This window comes from Lepeophtheirus salmonis, chromosome 10 (genome assembly GCF_016086655.4).
Source record: "Lepeophtheirus salmonis chromosome 10, UVic_Lsal_1.4, whole genome shotgun sequence".
Taxonomy (NCBI): Eukaryota; Metazoa; Arthropoda; class Copepoda; order Siphonostomatoida; family Caligidae; genus Lepeophtheirus; species Lepeophtheirus salmonis.
Genome location: NC_052140.2, coordinates 17,694,040 through 17,706,078, shown reverse-complemented (window position 1 = coordinate 17,706,078; position 12,039 = coordinate 17,694,040). Strand labels below are relative to the sequence as shown.

The following is a 12,039-nucleotide window of genomic DNA, read 5'->3' as shown; positions in this document are numbered from 1 at the left end:
CCTTGAAAAGTCTAGTTATTTATTCCTCAAAAAATTAAAAGGTAATTGCAAAATGTTCGAGACTGCCCCAGTAAGACAATAAATTACATTTAAAAGTTTAAAATCATGTCACACAGTCTCCTCCGGCTCGAATAATGTTGTGGGAATAGTTCTTCAAATCCCACAACTACTTTGTTCTTAACTTCATTATCTGCTGAATGCTGCGTGTGAGGTCTTCTTGGCTATCAAAATTGTAATCCCTCCACTCCCTCCCATTCCAGAAGAACCAGGACTCGTCCTATACCAATAGATATGACTCCAAAAACTTCTCCCGTGGTCCTGAAAGAGCTTAATCAGGGCCTTATAGTACTTCATTTGCTCATCTTTGTTGGCCCGAGAGAGAGAAATGGGGTACCCACACCCTGAAAAGGTGTTTGAAGCGAAGATCATCAGTTAGTATTTTAAAAACCACAGTGGGTTGTAGGAAAATATTATTTAGTCTAATTTTCTTAATTTCGAACTAAAACTCAATTTACTTAATTGTTGCAACCAATCCCGGCTACAGGGACAGTTGTTACATGTGACGACCAAAATTAAGTAGTAATTAATTGAAAATTACTCATTGTTATAATACGTAAATAAATATATTCATACAAGCAAAGTTTGTTTACCAACGAGCCAGTATTGCTAAAGATAAACCAAAGTACACTTTGACTCATCACGTCTCTTGTCGGATGTTCCTGATACCATCCGCATTATATAAATAGTTTATGTTAATCTGCTCGTATTCTGCCTCTTGGTCCTCCAAATCTAAACGCAACTCTCAACAACTCTCCAGCTTTCTGGTGGCATTTAAAAAAATAAATAATCTGCGGTTTAAAATTGGAGTCATATGAAGAAGAATCTTTTTTATTGTTCAATACATCCGTCCTTCCGTTGAATAAGAGTGGAATCTTCGATGTTGGTGGGCAGAAGTTGATATTATCCTCGATCTAAACAAGTATGTAAATATCCTAGTTGTATACAAAGACAAATATCCCCATATTAATCGTTGAATAATAACAGTTATATCCCCGCTCCTATTTCTGTTTTAATTTACCATTGCTTGAAAATCATTATCTAGCTGTAATAATTGAATTTTTGTATCTGGAGTAATAGGCCCTCTAAATTATTTAATAATTTTTCCATTTTATATATATATTTAACCGCATGTTCTAGATTATTTGTGCATATTGAGTATGGTTCTCTGATCTCCAGTTTTTCTATCTAGTATTGGCAATTTTCTATATTTCTCTATACGGCTGTCTTCAAACTACAATATGAATTTTTCGTTGGCGTGGGCCTTCCGTAGAATATAAAAGACTCGAATAGAATTGAGTTGTACCAAATTGAATTGCAGTCGAAAAACGATTAAACATACAAGTTTTATTAAATTCAAATAGTAACTGCGCCATGTGTAGTTCTTTAGAGGACTTTGTATATATAGCTGAATATATACATGTACATATAAAATGGTCTTATGATTATGATGCTACTAGTATGAGAGAAGGACTATAATACATGCAATATAAGTCTAAGGTACTGATAACCACATACCTGTTATTATTATTATTTCATTCTTGAGGACAAAACATGTAGTTTCTGTGAAGATAGATGTGAGGTTTGTGCATTAAAAACGAAGAGTAAGACAAATGATTTCTCAATTTTGTCTTTGTGTCTACACATGTTCATTTTTAAGAATGAACGTGTGTAGGCACAGGGCGTCATATTGAAAAACAAAAGAAAAGGGGAGTAAATAGATTTAGAGTTATAAATCTACAGCTTTTTTAGAGGAGTGCAAGATTGGTTTTTGTTGGTAATTTGAACAATGCTTTTTATTTTCTCAAGCTGTTACTTATCATTGTTCTTTCATTCTTCAGGAGAGAACATATGTATTTGAGTATTTAGTAACTACGTGTGAGTGTTCTTATGAAACACGGGTAGTAAAACTGATGATTTCTTGAGGAATTATTTTTTATATTACTATAACAGCATTTGTTCATTTGCCGACGCCTCATTACTCTGAGCAATGCGGGTACTACCGCTAATAAATAGAAGTAATGTATTTGTATGTTGTACATATATTTTGTGTTGTCTAATTCAAACTAAATGTCAAACAAAAGCCCACATGATTAATATTTATCTAAATACGATAGCTGCACGACCACTTTTCCTATAACTAATCATGGAAACTCCGCGAATGTGAATTGTGCACAAGGAAAGAGAAAGTTGTCTATGTCATGAAAGAAAGTGACAGGAAATGATAAAATGACGTGATATGTTCTGGTATTATAAAAAGGAAACTAATAAGACGGTGAATCAACAGACGCCTTACGCCCTTTTTTCATTGCTCTTATTCAATCTAGATCTTCCCTATGTGTCGTATTTAAGTCTACTCTGAAGATAGTTTTTCAAACTTTATTAAAAACTATTTTATTAAGACAGTGAGAACAAAATTAAGCTTATTTCCAGTAAAGTACTTCCAAGTCAGCACATGCGGGCTTGATAGGGACTTCAAAGATCTCACAGACACGTGAGGCTTGTTTCAGGCAGCTCCCTTGCCTCTCACCTAGATGGAATAATCTAAAGGATTAATATTGAGGGAGCTGGGAGGCTTCATCTTCTTGTACACATTCAAAAGAAGTTTGGATATAAACAGCTCTTCTTCTGTGTGGCGTCGAAATATGCTGTTCCTTAGTTGTTACTCTTGCTTTTGCTCCAAAGTCACCTTTAATGATCCATCTTAATTTAAACTCGCTTACATTCTTCTTTTTGGACATACCTGGAATCGTTCTCGCTGGATTTTTATCAAGGTGGTTTTTGACACGCATAATCATTGGCCGTTCTTACTGTTCGTTTCAGACCTTCCACAAAATTTCTGGCGTCTGTTCCTTAGATTTTAAATCGTGCTATACCATAGCCAGTCGTCCGGTTAATCCTGAGATCATTGGAAATCTCGGTTGGGGTCTTCTGCCGCAGTAGCACCTCCAGCACAATTATTCTTTTGGCTTTTATTTTGTTAGTATTGAAGATACATCCAATATTGATAAATAAAAACAATCGCAAATTATTATTAGAATATAATGCAACCTCAATTTTTTAAAATTGCTATTTAAACTCCAACTCTCAGCTTTCCTTTAATTAAACTCTTAAATATGACGTATAGTGTAAAGAATTTGATTCAAAATTAAATACTGGCACAACTTGTCTTGTCTCCCCTACTAATTATGTATAATTACATTAATTATTAATGCTGATTCTTAAATCAATCTATAGTTGTTTATTTGGGACTGACTGAATAGTAGATAGGTGATACAAAATTATTTGTTTGTATCTCAAGGATTCCCTGCACATAGTCGTATATATTACGAGAAATATATTTGATATCTCAGATTTCAATACCCCTTTGAAATCATTGTTTGTATATCAAGTTGCAATAACATATATTTTTCAAAACTATAAAGTCCAGCTAATAAATTACGTAAAGTTTTCTTTTTACCCCTTTAATCCATGATTTATTTTTCTTGATCTCTAACAAAAAATAAAAGTTTCTCAAAATCTTGTAGTATTTATATTAAAGCACTAAAAGTTTTGAATAACGAAAAAACAATACTTGTCCCATATACACAACATCGTGTTTTCAACGACATTAAACGTCGTAAAACTAAGATAACATATTCAATGGTTGCTGTATTTTCAGAGTTAATCAGGGTTGCATAAAATATGACCTGCCCCTATGTAAAAATAAAAATTGAAAATTGACTGTATTCTTTTAGTTAACTGCTTATTGATATTTGTGACATCATAAAAGAAAACAATAACTAACAAATCCAAGATGGAAAAGTAATAGAGGAATGGAATTGGATGACTGCAGGTACCAGCTGTCTCAATTCTGTTCTAGTAGTCCTGGGATAATCCTAAGAACTCGAAGAATGGTTGGGAGGAGAGTAGATTAGCTATTATGACATTTTATTACAAGGGGCGACAGGGAACTCTTCAGCCATCTACATCTCAAGCCAAATTCTGATACATGTATTGTTTTTTCTTTAATCAAAATCGGACGAAAAATGAGTGAATAGGAATACAAAAGGCAAATGCTTTCGGATCTTCTCGATGCGGATGTTGCTCCTACAGGAATTTCAGACATTGTCTTTGTGACCTTGGGGACAGTCTGGTACATCAGGGTGGCCAAGAAGGAGAGGAAAATAGTCAAATGGAAGGCAGAAACTGGAAGAAATTGTTTTAAGCGAAATGAAACATTTCTCAAGGCCCTGTGGCCAAGAATGAGGAAACTCCAGAGCATCAATGCACGGCATGGCTTCGTCGTGGACAAGATCCCCACCAGGAGGGCAGTGTATGATGACCTTGGCCTTCAGAATATGTCAGGACTCCATGACATATCTTCACCGAATAGAGAAGGCCTTAAGGCTTAAGAGATATAAAAAGTCATGAAAGTAAATGAAATTTTAACCATCTATATAGAACACATTTTTACACCTTTGATTATTAGGTACCCTGTCAATGTTAAGCTTAGTTTTCAAATTTTTCTTTGAATGTAACATCCATAAGACTGGAATTGCCTACACACACTTGCTGCTAAACCTCAACTAAAGTTACATTCATGACATTATCCTGTTAGCAAATAAATTTTTCTTAAAAGAGCAAAAAGAGTATGAACAACTGAGCTTTCAAGAAAGATGATGATAAGGGAACGATGACAAATATCGGGTACAAAATCCCCAATAAAATATAAATTCGAATACTTATTTGAAAAATAACTGACAACAAATAATTACCCACGGGATAAAAGTTTCAGCGAGTAATATAGAGATATTTTTTACATTGATATTCTGGCCGTCCATGAGTTTACAAATGCGGCTACCAGTACAAGTCACTGCAACTTATGCAGCCATACATGCTCCGCACTTAATGCTACATTTATTTTTTTAAAAAGACTAAAGGAAAACAGTTCTAATGGGCTTTTCAATCCATTTCAGCAAAGTAAGATTTAAAACATAATTCTCACTGGGCTTCTTCATGAAAATATTTAATTATATAATTAACTGAATAAATAGAAAATTCATAATTATTTATTTATATGCCGTCTATAGTTACTTCCTGTGTTTTACTTACAATACTGACTACATAATAAAGTCAAAAAAATTACTAACAAATTAAAAAAAAATATATGGTAAGTTTTTCTTTTATTTTGCCTTAATTATAATACGAGTTTTTCCTTTTTTTAATTTGAGCTCATTTTGAAGTACTTCCGGAATGCTGGAACTTTGACCGGAGGGAGGGCAACAGTTTTTGATGGCACAGAAAAAAATATTTAGGAAGTCATTACCAACGCCCAAACACATCTCATGATAGTTTTGAATTTGGTCAACTTTAAAAAATAGCGAATTGTGTATGGATTTCTTTGATACCAGGTGGTCCATTGAAATCTGAGCACTTGCTAATTCAATAACTAATGAAGGTTGAGTGATTGATATTAGTTCATATTTCGATGTATTAAAGCATACACAATTAGTTATAGAAGAAACAAAACCTGAGCTCTCTAGGTTAGGTACAAGTCGTGGAAATTAACACTTAAAGTGATCGACGAATTTCCATTCGTGCACTTCAAGCAGTTGGGTGTCTCCATAGTCACCGTTTACGTCGTCAACCAGTCCGAAATGTTGGAGAAAAGTTTGACGGTGTGAATAAAGACAAACTGGACCTGAACGAGTTAAAGAAACAGCCCTGGCCAATCCCCTTAAGTCCATGAGGGCCAGGCAAGATATCTTTGGATTTCACACAAGTCTGTGGAGAGAGATATACCCTTTCGACTACACCTTGTTTCGAGGGGAAGGCCTCCAGTGTATGTAATCTAAACACCGAGGCCCTCAAAGCCACTGTCAGTCAGCGCTGGGACGCAATGACAGATGACTACATCTGTAGTGGAAACCAGGCTACATTAATGATTAAGATAGAGTTGTCTCACATTTATTTATTATATTGATTTTGTTGAAGCACAAACCCTACTAATTGTTTTTTTTTAAAACATCAGTTGATCTAATTGAGTTTTATTAAAAGCAAGGGACATTTTCTGAAGCCAAAAGTTAGTTGACCAAAAGCTTCGCACGTATATTTGTTTATACATCAATAAATCTAGATCTAGTACGGTGTCACCCTATACTTCAAAAGAAATATAATCAAATGTAAAATACAGTGGGGATCAAATATAAAAATATTCGAAGTGTTCTCTATGCCATTAACATTTTTATTCATTATTACTACAATTTAAATGTTTAGGTAACTATGACAGCGTCAAGTTCTTCTTTACATCGTCACTTTATTTTTATTTTTTATCTCCCTAATTAAATCGTCTGAAAAAACAATATCCTCAATGATGATTAACTAATTAATACCGTGACTGTCTTCTCTTTTCCCTATTTTTTGAGAAATTTAAATCAAAAAATTTGCAAACCTTACACAAATCTACACACATTTTATCTTTATCATTGTCTAAATAAATATTACTTCATTAGGAGGGGAATACCTGACGTATACAAATATTTACATTTGATTTTGTTGCAAGGTGTTTCTGCTTTTTCCTGTAATCAGTGACTTAAATGTTGATTGGTATTCACGGTGTTACCTCGCTAATACAAAAATACAACATATGGGCTGAAAAGTCCCGGGCTTAACAAGGATAACACGTGTTTTTTTATATAGCAAAATTGGCTTTTTTAATGAGGGTTATTATTCATTTTTATTCACTTTATAGAGTGGAGTCCCTGTAACCCTTTTCAAGCCATTTGTAGCTTTAAAACTATTTTATTCCATCAAAAACAGTGTAAAATTTAAACACAAAATTGTTTTTGATCCAATGCTTTGGAAATAACAAAAGTAGGGTCGTCACACTTAGCACAATAACTCACAAACTAAAAAATAAATTGTTATGAAGTTTTGACAGCTGTTTTTTGAAGTTTTGACAGCTGTTTTTTGAAGTTTTGGCAGCTGTTTTTGGAAGTTTTGGCAGCTGTTTTTTGAAGTTTGGTATTCACTGAAAATTAGTTGAATAATAATCATAATAGCACCATCTATCTGTCACCCCCAGGACTTTTGAACCATGTGTTACAGTTAAGGTTGTGCCCTTATCGGTCTAGTGGTTCCAGTTTTTGAACTGGTAGAACTGGAACCGACAAATAAGAAGGGAGACCGGAACCAATACTGCAATACATTGCTTATCGGTATTGGTTATTGTTCTTATTTTCTTTTGTTGTATTTTTTTTGTATATTTATAACCTTTTAATATTCTATAAGTTTATGTAAATGAAACCAGTCGTTACTTTTGTCGTATAACGCAACCTTTAATCTAAAAAGAAGCAGAAAAAAGGTCCAAATTCATCTGGTGTTTAGACAAAGAAGTCAACCCTATGAGCTGTTATTTTTTGCTTTAGTACTTAGTTCAGAATTATATAAATATATATGTTCATAAATAATAATTTATTCAATTTTCTATTAAATCAATCCTATCATTTCTACGCCCCCCCCTAGCTCCCCCTCTATGCCCCACTTTGAAAAACATAGTCTTAAGTAACCTTAGTTCTCAGGGACCGTATTTGTATTTAGTATCATTTCCTGGTCACAAATTTTCTAGGAACACTCCCTTGGTTTATGTGGCTGTTACCAAACTGAGCTTCTATATAAAAAAACCAATACCGAAATCGTTGAAATGAAAGAAGCGGGACTGATGGAACTGCAGAGTCTAAGCTGGACACAACCTAGGCTCTAAGTTCTTCAAGGGCGTCCGCCGGGGTGGGCTGGAGGGGTTGTACCCCCAATATCCAAATTTGCAAATCTCAAGCATTTTTTTTTTCAAATTATTTGGTTACAATGTGTTTTGTTGTCAGCTGTCGATGTATCTGAACATAACTATAATAATAACTATCCAAAAACTGATTTTTGGAATTTTGTCTGTTTCTTTTCGGAGAAAGGGTTGTGTGACTCAATAAAAGTAACAACAACACTCGGATTTTTGGTATTTTGGGAAACTATTCTCTGTGTTAGTAGTAAATTTTCTTACCTAAGCATGAATAAATAAAGACAAACACTCTTATTCTAAATCATTGTTTCGTCACAAGAATAACATGATAACTGGCATGACAATGAAATATTTACATGATAATACATATCACACCTTTTTATTATCTTAATTGGATACAGCTTTATTTACAATTCAATAGAATTATCTATATATTAAATAGTGTAAATAAATTAGACTGGCTCCTAAAAATAGATTTATTTTTTAAATATTGGGGGCTCACAGTTTAAAAATATTCCATATGATCAAAAATGAAGAAATATGAGCCTTATTGATCAATATTTAAATTTAAGCATTATGCAATTGGCTTAGGCTAGATGGCGTAGAAAGATAATATTTCGTACACAAAAACTTAAAAAATAGTTTTGCCATTGTTTGACTCAGGTTTGTTTGAGCAGGGGTAGAATCTAAATGCACGCAAAGAGAATAATAGTTGCCTTATTTTACAGCAAAACACAAGCCAAGTGGCTGAAAATCTGAATAGTTTTCATAATTTTGATATTCTAACAGCCAATTACGCGGTATTTACGTTTCGTTGCTTCCGTTCCCGTAATTTTGATGTCAAAGATGCACCATGCTCTGAAAGGGTAATTGTCGAAAATGTGAACGAAATAATGGAAATTATCGAGTCCGACGCTCATTATATGTAGTACTTTTTTGATTATCAAGGAGATGAACATTAATGGAGAAAAAAGAATACATTAATTAGAACGGATTTCTTTTTACAATGCCTTACTCATAGAAGACAAAAAAAAACAAAAAACGGTACAACAGTACTTAATTTGTCATTCTTTAAATAAAAATAATAACTATCCTTCTGATCCTTCTTCCCTTCATTTATTTCTTATCTAATTTGTGCATATAAATTAAAACCTAAATAAATAAAAAATTCTAGGTGAAATTAATAAAAAAACTTTTAAAATATTGTTTATTCATCTAAGTTAATCAATTCTTTTTAGTTTATCTATTTTTGCAATATTTAAACTTTTTTAATGTAAAAATTGTGTATTTTTCATAAAATTGTGAATTTTACAATTTTAAACGCGATGCCAGTTTGAATAGTATGGTTCTAATTTTACATTTTTCTTCATTTTGTACCGAAGAGAACATTCTTAGAATATGTTCTCCCAACATTTTGAAAAAAAAGGCAATTTAAGAACCAGGCTAATATTCATAATATTTTTATTGTATCAATATTTCAACCTATTTTGTCACCATTTAAGGGAGTGTTATTTTACTGTTCTGTTATTAACAATTTCTCCTCGTTAGCAAAAGTAAGAGTTTTTTCAGCCTTTACATACAAGGGTGGCCTAAAAAGTTTTTTACCTTACAAAGATATAATACTTTTTTTATTTTTCAACATAGTCTCCTTCAACACATTTCTCCCAGCGATGCTCCCATCTATGTAACCTATCCGTAAAATAATTGTTCACAAAATAGTTTTTATTTTTGGCTCAATTACTCCGAGTTGGATTTACCATCGCAAAAATTAAGATAACATGCCTCTATATAGGGATCTGTTATTGTTTTAATCTATTTAAAGGTTACACTATATTCATACAAAAATATGACAGCTCGATACTTCATTTCGTCCATTTTTACAAAAACAATCACATCAAATTATTCAAACGAAAATAGAAAAAAATCAAAATTTATTCAACAAAAGTTATATGCTTTACAAGCGGCCCAGCATTGCCTGGGAAAAATAGGCGTCGACAGATAGACAAACTTTGCTTTAATATTATCAAGGATAACTAGTGATGAAAATCTGGTGTCTTTCTTAGAATTCCGTTTTTTTAGGGAATTTGTAATCTGAAGAATGTATTTTCTTATCCTCAGCTGTTGCCATTATTATTTAACTACTGACTAGTTGACTTTTTTTTCTATTACATTAAATTATATTCAAACCCTGATTGAAAATTCGTGTGAGTTTATACAAGACGGGAGAGTAACCCTGAGGATTTGTTGCGGAGATATGATTGTAGGATTTACAGTTATAACTACGCAGCTGTCGTTTGGACTCTGAGTAAAATTGAGGATCGAGATTGGAGTATTTCCTTCTCCCTTTTCCCCCCTTGTCACATCTGCTTTTAGCTGATACCATAAACTATCAACAACTAAGCCGTTTTTGTTCGCAAAACATTCTTCAAATTGTCAGTGTTAACTTGTTCATTTTTGGTTTTCTTTTGTTTTTTAAACGTGCTCAAAATATACAAAATTTTAATCACAAAAGATAAATCCTGGAAAATTTTTAACTATTACTCTACGTTTTCATGAGCACACTCAACCGTAGCTACTCATTACGGCCATGCACCCATTGCAGATGTATTCATTATACATAGCTGGTTGATGGTGTCCTTAAGGTTGTTGATATTTGGGTGACAGGCGGTACAGGCCATGGACTCAACATGCACCTAAAAAGTGAAGTCAAATAGGTGGCATCTGGTTAGTAGGGGGGCCACATTTTCTTTGGCCAGAAAAGCAAGTTGTGCTCCAACCACTTCTGGACCTTTTTGGACGTCTGTGCAAGTGCACTATCTTGTTGGAACCCCACGTTCATGTCTGGGTTCATGTAAGAGATTCCCAACTGCTTTGCAATCTCTATTGGTTTCTTGCGAGCGTCCAAAAGTGCACGGACCGAAATTCGTATGTCACTTTCAGAAGGCATTTTCTGGGCTTCTAAGACACTTAGGAAAGTATAGTGTTTTTTTGCTTATTTTTAGTTTTTGCCTGAACAATTATACCGCATTTACAAAAACATTGCTTTGTGTAGCAAAAACGAAAAGTAAAGACATTTTGGCTGCACTTGGTATGTTTAAAATATGCCCTAGAGAGTGGGAGCGACTTTTTCTAGCTGGGAATCTGAACAGTGTTGTACATTTTTTAAAGCTGTTATCATAATTCTTGAGAAGGGGACTTCTATTCATAAAGTAATAAATAATAATTTTGCGTTCTCATGAACGACAGAGAGTAGCAATGCGGGTTTGCTCGGAAGTTGTAAGAGTACGTCTTGTTGGACTCGGAGTAGAATTGAGGATCCAGATGAGAGTAATTATTGCTGTGTAAAAAATTGGGATTTGCGTTTATTTTCTTCCTCACACGGCTGCTTGCAGCTGATCTAATGTAACATCATGACAGCAAAACTGCCCAGACATTCTTTAAGTTGCCAGGTTTCCTATGTTCATTTTCGGTTTCTTTTTTTAACATACACACGGTTTTTGGAAACTAAGAATCCTCCTAGAACCTGCAAATACATTCCTCACAAAGTGAGTGAAGTAACACCCTGCTCTAAATCATAAATTAGAATTGGATGAAATATATTTTTTGTTATAATATAAATACAACCAAATTGAAAAGATTTATGGGGGACATTGAATGAACATAAAAGTCTAAGTATTTTCCATAATTAAATTATTTATTTATATAATGTATTTTTTTAACAAAAAAAAAAAAAAAGGCTGACCTTCTAAAATTGGTGATAAATAATAAATCTTTTTATGAAACTTTCCTCTGAATGTTCCCTCTTACACTCCATGGCAACAATGTATTTACTATGTTTGTATATTATAATATTTTCTTTATAAATTTATAAAAAAGATGGACATGTTCATATACATACATGTAGAGTTTGAAATCCTAAGTTTTATCGATATACTAAATAAAAAAGAAACATGGTCACCCTGACAATTTGAAGAATGTTTTGAACGAGAGAAGCTGTGCAGTAGTGACGTTTTATTAGATTTCTACAAGTAGTTATGAATGGAAGGAAATAAACATGGTTTATTTTGCAACTTTTTTCGAATTCTGATTACAGCTACTTCGGAAAAAGGACGATTTGCTAAGAAAATCCCTTTTGCAAAATGACATTGTCCTACGATGTCATCTTTAAGTAGCCCATTTAGTTTAAAGTAGTAAAAGTTCTTTGCTTC

General features: G+C 33.2%; 1 protein-coding gene across 3 annotated transcripts in view; it reads right to left on the bottom strand.

Annotated features, from left to right (window-relative positions):
* The window catches only part of Mgat2 (alpha-1,6-mannosyl-glycoprotein 2-beta-N-acetylglucosaminyltransferase), a 139,103-nt gene that overhangs the window by 51,958 nt on the left and 75,106 nt on the right, over positions 1-12,039 (bottom strand). Inside the window, exon 1 of one of the 3 annotated variants that reach the window (XM_040720210.2) lies at positions 8,093-8,166. The exons of the other annotated variants lie outside the window; for them this stretch is intronic. Coding sequence (XP_040576144.1) covers positions 8,093-8,100 — 8 coding nt within the window. The 5' untranslated portion in view covers positions 8,101-8,166. Of the gene's footprint in view, positions 1-8,092; positions 8,167-12,039 lie in introns of those variants that run through there. 3 annotated transcript variants of the gene reach the window in all.